Source organism: Lepus europaeus, chromosome 15 (genome assembly GCF_033115175.1).
Source record: "Lepus europaeus isolate LE1 chromosome 15, mLepTim1.pri, whole genome shotgun sequence".
NCBI classification, from domain to species: Eukaryota; Metazoa; Chordata; class Mammalia; order Lagomorpha; family Leporidae; genus Lepus; species Lepus europaeus.
Window position 1 is genome coordinate 57,342,164 of NC_084841.1, and position 17,465 is coordinate 57,359,628.

Genomic DNA, 17,465 nt, shown 5'->3' on the forward strand with positions numbered 1-17,465 from the left:
GGGTGCAGGGGCCCAAGGACTTGGGCCATCTTGTACTCTTTTCCCAGGCCATGGCAGAGAACTGTATCAGAAGTGGAGCAGCCAGGACTCGAACTGGTGCCCATATGGGATTTCAGCACTGCAGGTGGTGGCTTTACCTGCTACGCCACAGCACCGGCCCCATCCTTTTTTCTTCTAACAATTTTCAATCTTGTGTTTATTTCATCTCCACTTCCATATCATGGAAAAAGACATGGCCCAGAATTAGAAATTCACTGTGAAAAATTTATAACCTGGCTACTAAGCATTAACTCTGAGTGAAGTACTAATTTTTAATTAATTCTTTTACTATCTCACAGCATAAGCTTTTAAAAGAATGGGTGCTAGATGTTTTCATTTTAATGGCTGCAACTGGAATTTCACTTTATCAGTTTGGTTTACATTAAAATTATTTTTGAGGCAGGTGTTTGGTGTAGCAGTTAAATCACCACTTGGGATGCCTGCATCCCATATTGTAGTGCCTGGTACCAAGTCCTGGCTCTGCTCTCCATTCCAGCTGCCTGTTAATGTGCACCCTGGGAGGTAGCTGGTGATGGCTCAAACAGTTGGGTCCCTCTCACCCAATAGGAAGACCTGGATTGAGTTCTAGGCTCCTGGCTTCAGATTGGCTCAGACCTGGCTATTGTGAACATTTGGGAGCAAATCAGCAGATGGGAGATCTCATTCTCTCTCTCTCTCTTTTAAATAAACAAAGTAAATAAATAGAAACATTTAAAGTTATTCCTGTGCATATTTGACCATATTGTTATTTTGATTATTTAGCTATCCACAGCTGTTAAAAGAATCAAGTTACTCTAAAATTGCTTCAGATCAAATACCAACTATCTCTTCTGCCTCTGAATGTAAGATGGGTCATAATAAAAGGAGAATGCGTAGGAAAATCAAGCCAAATGTCACCAAAGGACGTGGATCAAAACGAATTCGGGGTAGGACCTCTAAGAAGGAACCTAGAGCGTCCAGGGCCACGCTGGTGACTCTTCGGGCTTCCCAGGAGGAAGAGGAGGATGATGCTGAAGATTTTGAGTCTTATTTTGAGGAAGAGACCTATCATCTTGCCCCAGAAGAAGTAAACAAAGCTCCAGTGTTTGTGCCTGTTGGTCTCAGATCTCCTGAACCTGTTTCTGCTCAGATTGAGGAAACAATGGAAGAGGTAGTTTGCTTTTTTGACTCTTTATAAAGCACTTCTATCTTATTGGCTTTTTTCTCCTTTATCTCTTACTTTTTCCATTAGTGATTATTAGGATTTGAAAAATTGCTTCTCCAAATAACTTCTACCAAATATAATTTGTCTGAGGCCTAGTGAATAGCTTTAAGAATCAGTAGAAGTAGGGTTACGTGGCCTGCTTTGATGACTTAGTCCCTCCAACCCTGGCCCAGCAAGGAATCAGTATAACAATGAATACTAATGACAGAAATCTGTTCATGCTTGTATGTGGAAACTGCTTAATCTGCTTTGTGATTATTTGTTAGAAAATTTTTGTGGATATTTCCTTTTAATCCTTTTTATAGGCTCGGGCTGAGTTCTGGTGGTTAGAGACAGTAGAAAGGAACCCCACCTCATCCCTAACCCCTTTTTAAAACAAACTTGTACTTATTTGAAAGTTGCAGTTAAAGAGAGAGAGAGAGATCTTTCATTCACTAATTCACTCTCCAAATGGCCTCAATGGCTGGGGGTGTGCTCGGCCGAAGCCAGGAGCCAGGAGCTTAATCTGGATCTCTGATGTGGGTGGCAGAGGCCCAAGCACTTGGGCCATCTTGCACTGCTTTTTCCAAGCTATTAGGGAACTGAATCGGAAGTGGAGCAGCCAGGACTTGAACTGGCACCTGTATGGGATACCAGTGTCCCAGGTGTGGCTTTACCCGCTATGCCACAGGCCCTGCCCCAGCCCCTAGTATTTGTTCATCTTAACTGACTTATTTTAGTTTGCATAATGTTTTCAAGGTTTGTCTGTGTTGTAATGTATTTCAGAATGTCCTTCCATTTTAAGACTGATTAATATTCCAATGGTATAACATTTTATTGATTTATTCATCTGTCAGTGGACACTTGGGTAGCTTCTACTTTTTGGCTATTGTAATAATGTTTTTTTTTTTTAAATAACATTTTAATGATGCTTTTTTTTTTTAATTTAATTTAATTTTATTTTTTTTTTATTTTTTTTTTATTTTTGACAGGCAGAGTGGACAGTGAGAGAGAGACAGAGAGAAATGTCTTCCTTTTGCCGTTGGTTCACCCTCCAATGGCCGCCGCGGTAGCGCGCTGCGGCCGGCGCACTGCGCTGTTCCGATGGCAGGAGCCAGGTGCTTCTCCTGGTCTCCCATGGGGTGCAGGGCCCAAGCACTTGGGTCATCCTCCACTGCACTCCCTGGCCACAGCAGAGAGCTGGCCTGGAAGAGGGGCAACCGGGACAGGACCGGTGCCCCGACCGGGACTAGAACCCGGTGTGCCGGCGCCGCAAGGCGGAGGATTAGCCTATTGAGCCACGGCGCCGGCCTGTAATAATGTTTTGAACATGGTTATATGGATACTTTTTTAAACCCCTACTCCAGTTCCTTTGGAGATGTACCAGGAGTGGAATTGTTGGATAATTTTCTGTGCATTTTTTTTTTTTTTTTGACAGGCAGAGTGGATAGTGAAAGAGAGAGACAGAGAGAAAGGTCTTCCTTTTTGCCGTTGGTTCACCCTCCAATGGCCGCTGCGGCCAGCACATCGCGCTGATCCAAAGCCAGGAGCCAGGTGCTTCTCCTGGTCTCCCATGCGGGTGCAGGGCCCAAGGACTTGGGCCATCCTCCACTGCCTTCCCGGGCCATAGCAGAGAGCTGGCCTGGAAGAGGGGCAACCGGGATAGAATCCGGCGCCCCAACCGGGACTAGAACCCAGTGTGCCGGCGCCGCAGGATGGAGGATTAGCCTGTTAAGCCACAGTGCCTGCCACTGTGCAATTTTTTTAACAGCCACTTTATCTTTTCTGTATGCCTACATCATTTTATGTACTAAGCAACACTGTTTAAGGGTTCCAGTTTCTCACATCCTTACCAGTGGTGGTGGTTTGTTTATTTTTCTCCCTATTAAGAGGTTTAGCTATCCTAAAGATGTGAAGTAGAGGAACATTTTATTTCCTTCTTTTGCCTTTGGTATACCAGTTCAACTTTATAACTTCACAGTTCTCTGTTCTGCCTTAATTTTTTTAGTCATTTATTTGGCTTATAGAGCAGTATGTTTGAATCAGTTTTGTGTAAGAAAGCACTGCAACTGGATGGTACCTTTAAGATCAGCTTTTCAGGGGTCAGTGCCCTGGTTCAATATGGGTGCTGGTTTGTGTCCCGGCTGCTCCTCTTCTGATCCAGCTCTCTGCTATGACCTGGGAAAGCAGTAGAAGATGGCCCAAGTCCTTGGACCCCTGCACCCACATGGGAGGAGACCTTTGGTAAGACCCTGGCTCCTGGCTGAGGACCTGCCCAGCTCTGGCCATTGTGGCCATTTGGGGAGTGAACCATTGGGTGGAAGACCTTTCTCTTGGTCTCTCCCTCTCTGTCTTTCTCTAACTCTACCTCTCAAATAAATAAAAATCTTTAAAAAAATACCATCTTTTCATAACATAATTTGTCTTCTCAAATCACTTGAACCTTTTAATTTATCCTAGACCTATCAGATATTAGCAAAGATTTTTCGCTTCTGAGTAAGCACAGAACACATGAGTATTACAGTAATATCTTGAAGGCAGCATCTTAGATTGACTCTTTGCTCATAGTTTCTACTGAAGCATCCAACATTTTATATTCATCTTTCTGTTAGTAGAGGTATAAGAGCCAGACTATATTGTATATATTTTAGGATATAATTAAATATATTGTTAACCTCAGATTACAGGGCTCTTTGAGAAGCAGGCCTGCCAAATAAAGAGTAAATGCGAGTCACCCGTTACTTTACATGGCTGTTGCCTTGGGTATCAAGATTTGTGCAGGTCTTGGGGTTGTGGCATAGGGCAAGGATGGGATGACAGATCTTTTTAAACATCTTCAGCTTATCTCTATTACAGCATTTGTGGCCATAAATATTTAGTTAATTGTGTGTCTAGTTCTCTTACATGGTGAATTCATTGAGGGCAAGGACCAGATTTTATCTTATTTTACTTGGTATCACTATACCCATAATACTTCAGTATTTAGAAAACACTGCATAAATGTTAACACATTGAAGAAAGAAATTAGAGGAAAACAGCGGCACAGTGGAGAGCATAGAAACATGAAATGATAGCCAGTAGGAAGATAAGCCTTAGAAAATTTATTGACTGCTTATATTTTTCACAGGTCTTTCAAAAACCTTCAGTGTTTTAGATTTGCTGAGTTGTGAATTGATGAATTTTTCTTTTCTTTCTTTTTTTTTATTTGACAGGTAGATTTATAGACAGTGAGAGAGAGAGAGAGAGACAGAGAGAAAGGTCTTTCTTCCGTTGGTTCACTCCTCAAATGGCTGCTACGGCCAGCACTGCGCCAGTCTGAAGCCAGGAGCCAGGTGCTTCTTCCTGGTCTCCCATGCGGGTGCAGGGGCCCAAGCATCTGGACCATCCTCCACTGCCCTCTCAGGCCACAGCAGACAGCTGGACTGGAAGAGGAGCAACCGGGAGTAGAACCTGGGACTAGAACCCGTCGCCCATATGGGATGCCGGTGCTGCAGGTGTAGGATTAACCTAGTGAGCCACGGCACCAGCCCCTTACTTTTTTAAATATTTAATTTATTGATTTGAGAGGTAAAGTTACAGACAGAGGGAGAGACAGAGAAAAAGGTCTTCCATCTCCTGGTTCACTCCCCAAATGTTCTTAGTGGCCAGAACTGGGCTGATCCAAAGCCAGGAGCCAGGACCTTCCTCTGGGTCTCCCATGTGGGTGCAGGGGCCACTGCTTTCTCAGGCCATAGCAGCGCTGTATTGGAAGTGGAGCAGCCGGGACTAGAACCAGCACCCATATGAGATTCTGGCACCGCAGGCAGAGACTCAGCCCACTATGCCACAGTGCCAGTCCCTGTGAATTTTTTTAATCATGTATGAATGAATTATTTCTTCATTTTAATAGTTTGTTTTACTTAAGTGGGAAATGAAGTTTTGTTTTGCTGTTAGCAGTGCAAGAATGAAATAATAAAGTTTTATTTTGACAGCTTGAGATTACTGTGAATGTTCCAGACATAGAATGCATAGCAGTTGTTGAAGATCAGCTCTCAAACACAGATGTGACTGCTCAGGAAACGAAACAAGAAGAAAATTTGAATGCATCATCATTTGTAAGCATTCATTTTAATATGTTTTGCTTTTTATTCCTTGTTTAATTTCAAATGCCTAGAGGTTTATTTTGATAGTGTTAGGTTTACAAATACTTTTCTTAAGCAAATGCCTTTTTATTTACTTTTATTTTAAAAAATTATTAATATAAATAAAACAGATTTTATGCATTTCGTAGATATAGTTCCAAGAAGACAACCTCACTTCCTTCATTCTCGTGCTGTCCTCCAGTAACTCTTCCTCCCTCCCTCCCCTCTCTTCACCAGTATTTGCAAAGACATAATTTTAATCCACTCTATATTCATAGACTTAATTTTCCACTAATCATAATATTCAACAAGTAAAAGGTAGGAAGACCACCGTTCCACAGGAGTATAAAAAGGGCTAAAAAAAGACAGTTATATCCCAAAGTGACCATTTATTCCTATACTCTTTTTTTTTTTTTTTTTTTTTTTGTATTCTGTATTAACTGCCACATAGCAGAAAACATGATGTTTGTCTTTTTGAGACTGGCTTACTTCACTAAGCATAATTGTTTCCAGTTGCATCCATTTTATTGCAAATGCAGAGTTTCCCCAATGTTTTCCTCTAGTAATTTGATGGTATCAGGTTGTAAATTCAGATCCTTGATCCATTTTAAGTTGATTTTTTTTTAAAGATAGATTTATTTATTTATTTGAAAGGCAGAGCTACAAAGAGGCAGGGGGTGGAGAGCGAGAGAAAGAGGGGGGGAGAGAGGAAGAGGCGGGGGGGTGGAGGAGAGGTCTTCCATCCGTTGGTTCACTCCCCAGATGGCTGCAACGGCCGGAGCTGTGCCGATCCGAAGCCAGGAGCCAGGAGCTTCTTCCAGGTCTCCCACGCGGGTGCAGGGGCCCAACTACTTGGGCCATCTTCTGCTGCTATCCCAGGCCATAACAGAGAGCTAGATCGGAAGAGGAGCAGCCGGGACTAGAACCAGTGCCCCTATGGAATGCCAGTGCTTCAGGCTAGGGCTTTAACCTGCTGTGCCATAGCACTGGCCCCCATAAACCAGCTCTTCATTTCACTGATCCTTTGTATCTTTTTTTAGTTTAAATTTTATTTCTTCTCTAATTTTAATTATTTCTTTCCACCTACTGACATTGGGTTTGGTTTTTCGTTGTTTTTCCAGGTTCTTGGGTTACACTGATAGTTCATTTATTTGATGCTTTTAATTTCTTGATGTAAGCTGTAATTGCTATAAACTTCCCTCTTTATACTTTTGCTGTATCCCATAAGTTTTGATACATTATGTTATCATCTTCATTTGTTTTAGGAATTTTTTGATTTCCCTTTGCTTTCTTCTGTGACCCACTGTTCATTCAGGACCATATATGTCATGCAGTGTCCATGTGTTTTCATATTTTCTAGAATTCCTTAAGTTGTTAATTCCCAACTTCATTCAGAAAAGATACATGATATGATTTCAGTTTTTTTGAATTTGCTGAAACTTGCTTGTGGCCTATAGTGTATGGTGTCATCAAGAGAAAGTTCCGTGCAGTGATGGAAAGAATGTGTATTGCAGAGCTGTGGGATGAAATGTTCTGTAGATATCAGTTAGGTCCATTTGGTCCATAGGGTAGATTAGCTCTGTTGTTTCTTTGCTGATTGATCTGTCCATTGATGAAAGCAGGATGTTGAGGTCCCCCACCATTATTGTATTGGAGTCAGTTTCTCCCTTTAGATCCATTACATATGTTTTAAATAGGCAGGCACCCTGGTATTGGGTGCATATACATTTACTATAGTCATATCTTCCTGTTGAATTGATCATTGAATCATTACGTAATGCCCTTCTTTGTCTCTTAACAGTTTTTTGTTCAAGTCTGTTTTGTTTGATGTTACGATGGCTACCCCTGCTCATTTTTGCTTTCTTTTAGCATAGACTATCCTTTTCTATTCTTTGACTTTTAGTGAATTTAGGCCATTTACATTCAAGGTTACTATGGGTAAGTAACTACTTGGCCCTGCCATTTTTCTATAAATATTCCTATTTTGCTTTGGATTTCCTTTGTAATTTTACTAGGAGATTTTCTGCCTTCACATTCTTTCATAATAATGGTTATTATTCTCTATTTCTATGTGTAGTATCATCCTTAAGAATCATTAGTAAGGCTGGACAAATGATGACAAATGGTGGGTATTTCACCTTCATTTATAAATGAGAGCTTTGCTGGGTACAATATTCTGGGTTGATGGTTTCTTTCTTTTAGGACTTGGGCTGTGTCTCTCCATTCTCTCTTAGCCTGTAGGGTTTCTGATAAGAAATCAGCTGTTAGTCTAATTGGGATCCTCTGAAGGTAATCTGGCATTTCTCTTGTGTACATCTTAGAATCTTTTCCTTATGTTTTACTGTTGAAGGCTTGACTATTATGTGTTGTTGTGAAGAACTTTCCTGATCGTGTCCATTAGGGGTTCTGGTGTGCTTTCTGTACTGGACTGTCTCCCTCCCCCCCCACCTTTTTTTTTTTAAGGATTTTTATTTATTTATTTGACAGGTAGAGTTACAGACAGTGAGACAGAGAGCATTTTTTTTTTTTTTTTTTTTTTTTTTTTTTGCCTTGAGCGGGTTTTATTTTTGCCGGCGGGGACGCAGACGGTCTAGACCGCGGGCGGCTCCCTCAGTGCCGAGGCGACTCTCGCCCCGAGGAGGGCTGGGGCATCCTGAACTTCGAGAGGTTCAGGTTGAGGTCCAGGAAGGTGTAGGGGGTGTAGTCGTGGTGCTGGAGGTTCTTGTAGGTGGTGCTGTCGGACGGCTCCGCAGGCGCCAGCGCGGGCTCCTGTGCGGCGTCTTCCCGCGGCGCCAGAGCAGAGGCGGCCTCCGTCACCCCGCCTGCTTCCTCACACACGTCTTCCCCGTCCACGGGAACGGTCTTCATGCTGTTGGTTTACTCCCCAAATGGCTGCTACGGCCAGAGCTACACCAATCCAAAGCCAGGAGCCAGGTGCTTCTTCTTGGTCTCCCATGTGGGTGCAGGGGCCCAAGCATCTGGGGCATCTTCCACTGCCTTCTGGGCCACAGCAGAGAGCTGGACTGGAAGAGGAGCAGTGGGGACTAGAACCTGGCGCCCATATGGGATACTGGTGCCACAGGCATAGGATCAACCTAGTGCGCCCCTGGACTGTCCCTTTGTTTCTCCAAATTAGAGAAGTTTTCTGTTATTTGCTAAATAAGCCTTGTAATATATTCTCTCTTTCCACACCTTCAGGAACTCCTAAGACACGTATGTTTGGTTATTTTATAGTATCCCATAAATCTTGAACACTATTTCCAGTTTTTTTTTTTTCTTCTTTTTTTTTTTTGTCTCAGATATTTCCAAGGATTTGTCTTCTACCTCAGATATTCTTTCTTCTGCCTTACCAAGTCTGTTGAGACTTTCCACTGTGTTTTCTATTTTACATATTGAATTTTTCATTTCTAATATTTCAGTTTGATTTCTCTTCAGTATTTCTATCTCTTGGCAGAATTTTTCATTCATGTCATTTATGGATTTCTTTATCTCCTGAATTTGTTCTCACATCACCTTGATCACATCTACAAAGACCCTATTTCCAATAAAGGGTTACAATCACATTGTTGGGGGTTAGGACTTCTTAATTTTCTGGGGGACACAGTTCAACCTACAGCACTTTCCAACTTTTGTCCCGTGCCCTGGCTATAACCTCTAGTTGAATATTTAGAAGTGTTGAGAGTGGATAGTCTAATTCTGTTCCTTAGCTTACAGAGAGAGCATCGGTCTTTCACCATTAAATATGATGTTAATTGTGGGGTTTTTTGTAGGTCTCCTCTCTCAGCTGGAGACAAGTCCCTTCTGTTCCTAGTTTTTTGACAATATTTTTGTCATGAAAGGTTGTGGGATATTTTTGGTTGCTTTTTTTTTTTTTTTTTTTTGTTAAAGATTTATTTATTTATTTGAAAGGCAAAGTTATAGAGAGGCAGAGAGAGAGGTGGGGGGGGGGGTGTTCTTCCATCCGCTGGTTTACTCCCTAGGAGCCAGGAGCTTTCTCTGGGTCTCCCACATGGGTGCAGAGACACAAGGACTTAGACCATCTTCCAGTGCTTTCCCAGGCCATAACAGAGAGCTGGATCAGAAATGGAGCAGCCGGGACTAGAACCCGTGCCCACATGAGATACTGGCACCACAGGTGGTGGCCCCACCTGCTACACCACAACACTGGCCCCAGTTTTAAATATTTTATTTATTTATTTGAATGGCAGAGTGACAGAGGGAGAGAAAGAAAGAGAACTTACATTCACTAGTTCACCAGCAAAATGGCTGAAGTGCCCAGGGCTGTGCTAGACCAAAGCCAGGAGCTAGGAACTCCATTTGGGTCTCGTATGGACAGCAGGGTCCCATATATTTGGACTGTCTTCCACACCTTCAGGAGCATTAGCAGGAAGATGGGTTGGAAGTGGAATAGCCAGAGCATGAACTTGTGCCCATACAGGATGCCAGTGTTGCAGGCAGCAATTTAACCTACTGCGCCAGAGTGCTAGTCCCAGAATAGATGTTTCTTCATTTGCTTTTTGTCCTTAGAACCATTTCTGGAGACTTTATTTTTTATTTATTTATTTTTGAAAGATTTATTTATTTTACTCGAAAGAGTTATACAGAGAGAGAAGGAGAGGCAGAGAGAGAGAGAGGTCTTCCATCCACTGGTTCACTCCCCAATTGGCCACAATGTCTGGAGCTGCACCGTTCTGAAGCCAGGAGCTTCTTCTGGGTCTCCCACGCAGGTGCAGGGGCCTAAGGGTTTGAGCCATCTTCTGCTTTCCCAGGCTATAGCAGAGAGCTGGATAGGAAGTGGAACAGCCGGGAGTCGAACCGGCACCCATATAGGATGCTGGCACTGCAGGTGCTGGCTTTACCTGTTGCACTACAGCCCTGGCCCCAAGACTTTAAATAATGTTGTGGATTCTTTAAAAAAATTTTTTGAAAGGTATCTCCATCCAATGATTCACTCCCCAAATGCCATTAATAGCCAAAGCTGGACAAAGCCAAAGCCAGGTGCCTGGAACTCAATTCAGGTCTCCCATGTAGGTGGCAGGGACCCAACTACTTGAGGCATCACTTGCTGCTTCCCAGGATGTGCATTAGCAGGAAACTGGAATTGGAAGCAGATACAGGATCTGGACCTAGACACTCCAGTATAGGATGTGGTTGTTCCAAGAAGCAGTTTTTATTTCCAGGTTTTTGTTTTTGTTTCTTAAATTAATATCACCAATGTCGTTGGGACATTGGCCAGCAGATCTCCTTACATTGTCTCTAGACTTTTTTTTTTTTTAATTTATTCGAAAGTCAGGGTTCCAAAGAGAGAGGGAGAGACAGAGAAAGAGAGATCTTTCATCCACTAGTTCACTCCCTAAGTGGCTGCAATGACCAAGGCAGGTTAGGCAAATACAGGAGCTTCGTCTGTGTTTCCCAGGTGAGTGGAGGAGGCCCAAACACTTGGTCCATCTTCTGCTGCTTTTCCCAGTCCATTAGCAGGTAGCTGGATTGGAAGTGGAACAATGGGGATATGAACTGGCACCCTTATGGGACGTTGATGTCACAGGCGATGGCTTTACCTGCTATGCCACAGCTCTGGCCCCAGGTCCTGTAACTTTTTAATTTATTAAATGAAGTTGCAAGTTTAAGTAATAGTGTAAGGAAATTGCAGGACTCTTCAGACCTTGGTTTTCATTGGGTAGAAAACTGGCAATCAGTCTGACTAGAGTTGAAGGATTTTCTTTTATGAGAAGAAGTAAAATAAGGATATTAGATATACATAGGAGTTAAAAATGTGCATGTAATAAAAGAAAAAGGTAAAATCAGGAATGAAATGAAGAATTTGGTTTCTAAGTTATTTGTGTTATTTAAGAAATTTTTTGAATAATTATAAACTAGGGGGAAAATGTGCTCACTGTGGTTACTGAAAGACTAGAAAGACAGTAAAATGTGCTGATTATTTAATGTTTGTTTATTTTCATCTACTTGAAAAGTAGACAGAGAGATCTTCTGCCTGCTGATTTATTCCCGAAATGCACTCAACTTCTGGGCCAGGCCAAACCCAGGAGCCAAAAACTCCATCTGGTTCTTGGATGTGGGTGGCAGGGTCCTAAGTACTTGGGCTATCATTAGCTGCTTTCTGAGGCACATTGGCAAGGAGCTAGATTACAAATGGATTATCCAGAGCTTGAACTGGCACTGCAATATGGGATGTGGGGATCCCAAACGGCAGCTTAACTTACTGGGCCACAGCACCTGCCTCAAGTACTTTTTGAGAAATAGAGCATGTGTTTGGAAAATACTTAAGATGGTGTTTATCTTTTCCCCTCTTAGGAAATGACCACCAGTGTACATACCCAAGATGAACCAGGTAACTATTACAAGGAAACTTCTAGTTAACACTAGCTCAAAAATTTAGTAAGATTTAGTAAGTGTGTCAGTTTGCTAGAAAGTTGGACAAAATATTCTGTTTTTGAATACATTATCTCTATGAAAAAACTTGGATTTTTGACATATTACTTTAGAAGGCAAGTTAAAAGTGAAGTTTTTTAAAATTTAAATTTATTTGAAAGATTGGAAAAGACAGAGAGAGGTCTTCCATGTACTTATTTACTTTCCATATACCCACATCAGCCAAGGCTGAATCAGGATGAAACCAGGAGCCAGGAATGCAATCCAGTTCTCACAAGAGGGTGGCCAGAGCCCAGATACTTGTCATCACTGCTTCCTGCTAGTGTGTGCATTAGTAGGAAGCTAGAATTTGGAGTGGAGCTGGTACTAAAAGCCAAGCATTCCAGTATGGAATGTGGATATCCCAAGCTATGTCTTAACACTGTGCCAAGTGCCTGCCCCACAGTTAAATGTTTACTACAGAAAGGCTTGTTGAGCATTTATTTCTTCTGGGTCTTCCAAGATAAGGGTATTTTCTTCTAAATAAATGCCTACAATTCTTTATTTGTGGTATTTAACCTGACAGTGCACTATCCTAATGAGGAAATAATGGAACAGCAGAAACTGTTTCTAGAAGATAGATACCTGAATTAAAAACTTTTTTTTTTTTTTAAAGATTTTATTTATCTGAGAGGCAGAGTTACAGACAGAGGGAGAGGCAGACAGAAAGGTCTTCCATCTGTTGGTTCACTCCCCAAATGGCTGCAATGGCGGGAGCTGGGCTTATCTGAAGTCAGGAACCAGGAGCTTCTTCTGGGTCTCCCATGTGGGTGCAGGTGCCCAAGCAGTTGGGCCATCTTCCACTGTTTTCCCAGGCCATAAGCAGAGAGCTGGATCAGAAGAGAAGCAGCTGGGACACTAACCGCTGCCCGTATGGGATGCTGGTGCCACTGGCAGAAGCTTATCTTACTATGCCACAGCACCAGCCCCTAAAAATGTTTTTTAAGTAAACAAATTTCTCAATTGATCCTTCTGTCTAAATGTTCTTATATTTCCTCACAAGGTACCAACGATGGAAGTGCTGAAGCAGCCATAGCTTTACTTACAATGGGGGACTTAGTATTGCAGTCAGAGATCAATACTGAACAGGATGAAGGTAAGAATGAAAGATAATTCCTACCCAAAAATCTCTAAAAATATGACTTTTTTTTTTTTTTGACAGGCAGAGTGGACAGTGAGAGAGACAGAAAGGTCTTCCTTTTTGCCGTTGGTTCAACCTCCAATGGCCGCGGCCAGTGCGCTGCGGCTGGCGCACCGCGCTGATCCAAAGCCAGGAGCCAGGTGCTTCTCCTGGTCTCCCATGTGGGTGCAGGGCCCAAGCACTTGGGCCATCCTCCACTGCACTCTTGGGCCACAGCAGAGAGCTGGCCTGGAAGAGGGGCAACCGGGACAGAATCCAGCACCCCGACCGGGACTAGAACCCGGGGTGCCGGCACTGCAGGCGGAGGATTAGCCTATTGAGCCGCGGCGCCGGCAACCGCCGGCGGTACTCTCTCTCTCTCTCTCTCACTGTCCACTCTGCCTGTCAAAAAAATAAAAAATAAAAAATAAATAAAATAAGAAGTTATACCCACACTGAGTAATAAACCTTTCATATTTGAAGTGTTAAAAAGCATTTTGCTGTTTTTCCAGAAGAGGCAGTATTTGTGCATTGATCCATCCACCGTTTTATTTAGCTCCTTAATGTGTATTGGCAGCCATCTGATTTATTAAGGATAAACAGTAGTGGGCCCTGTGCTTCTATGGGTATAACATCATTGGTTAACTGAGCTCAGTGAGTACTTTGTGAAACAAAGGACTTGCTGCTTGGGTTTTCTTCACAATTAGATGTCAGACACAGTCTGGAGGGGCAGTAACAGTCAGTGAGGCAATTTAAACTGTGGACAGGCCAGAAGATATGCCAACCAGACTTGTAAAAGATTAAGCTGAACTTAGAAGCTATGGGCTTTCCTGTCTCAGTATCTTTAATTAAATTTCATGAATAATTGTGCTATTCTATTTCTCATAATAATTTTGATTGATAATGACTGGTGCCATTCATTTTAGATGTTACTCTTTTAGCTTTATAACCATATATGGAAAGTCTGATTTGCGTTCTCTACATTTAAGGCTGCTTTCTCAGAGGCAGGGAGTTGTGGTGGAGGCTGTAACAAATCTTTAGAACATAAAATACAGGTTTAAAGAAATCATTAATGAATGCAGTCCTGTCTTGAGATCTGTCTAGAGTTATGTTGTTGCTGAAAGTAGCAGAATGATTCAGTTTTACTGATATAATATCATTGAGTTTCCAGTCTGTAAGAATTAAGCCTCATAAAAGGTCATGAAATAAATATATTATAAATTTAAATGTCGAGCTGAAAAGAGCAAACATTATTTGGACATCTGTTTATACTAATCCGTTGTAATTTTCTTTCCTTTTTTTTTCTCCCAGTAGGTGTATGTGTACTTACTGATGTTGATTCAAAGAGTGAAAGCCATATTCCTTTCAGCCCAGATAATGTAAATTTCAAAATTGTTCATGAGTGTCAGGAGCTTTCTTCACCTGTCATCAATACAACTCCTGAATCATTCGAAGAAAACAAGATTGTTTTGGAGGAACAAAGCACTAGAGAAGAAATTGGTTTAGTGGAAAAAGTAAAGGAGAATACGACACCAGCCAGGTTTATTTTAATATCTAACTAATAAATGCTGTTAAACCCACCATCAGTTAGTAGCTTTGAGTAATGCTTTTTAAATGTAAAATAGATAATTAGGATTTCTTATCCTTTTCAGTAAGGTCTGACTGATTTTTATTTTAATTGTTTAATGTTTTGTATATTTTTATATAGCTATGTGTATTGCAGGGGTGGGGAACCTTTTTTTCTGCCAACGATCATTTGGATATTTATAACCTCATTCATGGACCATACAGAACTATCAGTTTTGGGGGCTGGTGACAACAGGTTAAACACCTGCTGTGATGCCTGCATCCCATGTGAGTGCGGATTCCAGTCCTCACTGCCTCACTTCCAATCTAGTTCCCTGCTAATACACCTGGGAAAGCAGCAGCAAATAGTTCAGTTGCTTGGTGCCTTGAACTCATGTGGGGGACCCTGAAGGAATTCTAGGCTCCTGGCTTCTGCCTTGCTCAGCCCTGGCTACAGCAGCTTTCTGAAAAGTGAACCAGCAGATGGAATATCTTTTTTTCTCTTTCTATTTCTGTTTCTCTATGTCTCTCTAACCCTGCCTTTCAAGTAAATAATCTTAAAACAAAAAAAAAAAAATTACTGGGTCCAGCATTTTGGCATAGTGGGTTAAACCACTGCTTGTGACACTGGCAACCCATATGGATGCCGTTTGAGACCCAGCTCTTCACTTCCGATCCAGCTCTCTGCTAATGCTCCTGGGAAAGCAGTTGAAGATGGCCCAGGTGCTTGGGCCCCTGCACCCATGTGGGAGAACCAGAGGAGGCTCTGGGCTCCTGGTTTTGGCCTGGCATAGTCCCTGTCATTGTGAACATTTGGGTAATGAACCAGCGGATAGAAGATATATATATCTCTCTGTCTCTCTCTCCCTCTGTCTCTCTCTTTGAACTCTGCCTTTTAAATACATAAAAAAGAGATCTTAAAAAAATTACCAGGGGCCAGCGCTGTAGTACAGTGAGTTAAGCCATGGCCTGTGGGTCCCATATGGGTGTGGGTTGAGTTCCGGCTGCTCCACATCTGATTCAGCTCCCTGCTAATACACGTGGGAAAACAGTGGAAGGTGGCCTAGGTCCCTGGGCCCCTGCACCCATGTGGGAGACCCAGAAGCTCCTGGCTCCTGGCTTTGACCTGGCAGCCTTGGCTTTTGCAGCCATTTGGGGAGTGAGCCAACGAGTAGAAAATCTCTCTCTCTCTCTGTAACTCTACTTTTCAAATAGATAAATCAATCTTTCTTTAAAAATTACAAACTTAAAAAAAATTATCCTGCTATAGCTGTGTCAAATCTTGAGTTGCCATAATCCTGCAGTTGCCAGACTGATTTCATGAGCCTAATGTGTCCTGCAGGCCAGAGGTTCCCCAGCCCTGAATTGTATTGTGTGTCTGACACTTTAATGAAACACAGATCTCTAATGTTAATGTAAGTGTTGTTTTACAGACATAGTCCAGATTCCCTTTTCAAGTAGTAAAGTAGTAAAGGGACTACTTTATCATTTTAGCATTAAGAAATGAATATTTGCAGACAATGTGACCTTGACAGGTGACACCTTAATGGTATAAGAGCTAAAAAAGTGCTAGACAATAATGTATCAATGTGAAGGAGCAAGGACATTCTTATATGGTAGCTTAGTTACTCTCCCCGTTTTTTTTTTTTTTTTTGTATCTAGCAATACAACATCTAAAGTCACCAGTAATTTGAGAATGAGAAGAAGATTTGTCAAACCTAAACCCAACCTTGGGAAAGTTTTACGGACCAGCAGACTTCATGTTCTTGAGGAAGTTCCCAGTTTGTGTGTAACCCAAGAGGAAAAAGCAGAGATTCCAAGAGGTAAGTTTTATTGTTCTCTTTACAAATTACAGAATGACTTTGACACCAGGAACTGTGCTAGCTTTTCAGTGTAATATTCAGATGTTACAAGTGGCCTATTTTTTGAACTTACAAAAAGGTAAAATGGGGGCCAGTGTTGTGGCATAGCAGTTAAAGGTGCCACCTGTGGCAGAGGTATTCCATATGAATGCTGGTTCAAGTCCCAGCTGCTCCACTTCCAGTTCAGCTAGCTGCCTGCTAAGGCGTGTGGGAAAACAGCAGAAGACCTTAGTGCTTGGGCTCTTGCACCCACAAGGGAGACCTGAATGAAGCTCCTGAATCCAGCCATTTGGGGAGAGAAGCAGCAGACAGAGATCTCTGTCTCCCTCTTTCTCTGTGGACTCTGCCTTTCAAATAAATAAATAAATCTTTAAAAAGCAAACAAAAAAGGTAAAATGACCGAAGAAATAAATATCCATAAATGCAATAACTGGTTTCAGTAATTAGAACCATTTTGCATCATGTGATCAGTCTCTTCTGGGTGTGTGTGTACATGTGTGTGTGCCTGTGCATATTCATAAATATCTCATAGAAAGGTATATATGCAAAACATGGCCAAAAAGACCACTTTGCCTGAAAGGCATGGAATTAAAAACAAAATTCTCAGCTTCCTACTCCCATTTTTACTGGTAAACTGATGTTAACCAGTCCTTTAAAAAAATTCTGTAATTTATTTGTTTGGAAGGCAAAGAGATAGAGACAGAAATCTCCCCCAGCTGCCTGATTCCCCAAATGTACACATCAGTAAGGGCTGGGCAAAGCCAAGACCAGGATCCCAGAACTTAGTCCAGGTCTTCCATCTGGGTGTCAAGAACCCAACCTCTTCTTCTTTTTCTTCTTCTTTTTAAAGATTTATTTTCTTTATTTGAAAGAGTTACAGAGAAAATTCTTCCTGCTAGTTTACTCCCTAAAGGACCATAATGGCCAAGTCTGTGCCAGACTGATGCCAGGAGCTTCTTCCAGCTCTCCCACATGGGAGTTGGGAACCCAAACACTTTGGCCATCTTCTGTTGCTTTTCTCAGGCCTTTAGCAGGCAGCTGGCATTTCTGTGCCTTCTCCCCAACACTTGTTACCTTTTGTCTTTTTGATTATAACTGTCTTGGTGTGAAGTGATGTTTCATTATGGTTTTGATTTGCATTTCCC

At 42.1% G+C, this 17,465-nt stretch overlaps 1 protein-coding gene across 2 annotated transcripts in view; it reads left to right on the plus strand.

The window, feature by feature from the left end:
- The window catches only part of BDP1 (B double prime 1, subunit of RNA polymerase III transcription initiation factor IIIB), a 106,313-nt gene that overhangs the window by 67,758 nt on the left and 21,090 nt on the right, over positions 1-17,465 (plus strand). The window contains exons 25-30 of one of the 2 annotated variants that reach the window (XM_062212217.1): positions 802-1,189; positions 5,194-5,316; positions 11,656-11,692; positions 12,776-12,868; positions 14,204-14,432; positions 16,121-16,281. In XM_062212217.1, coding sequence (XP_062068201.1) covers positions 802-1,189; positions 5,194-5,316; positions 11,656-11,692; positions 12,776-12,868; positions 14,204-14,432; positions 16,121-16,281 — 1,031 coding nt within the window. The remainder of the gene's footprint in view (positions 1-801; positions 1,190-5,193; positions 5,317-11,655; positions 11,693-12,775; positions 12,869-14,203; positions 14,433-16,120; positions 16,282-17,465) is intronic. The other variant, XM_062212218.1, reaches the window with a different exon arrangement.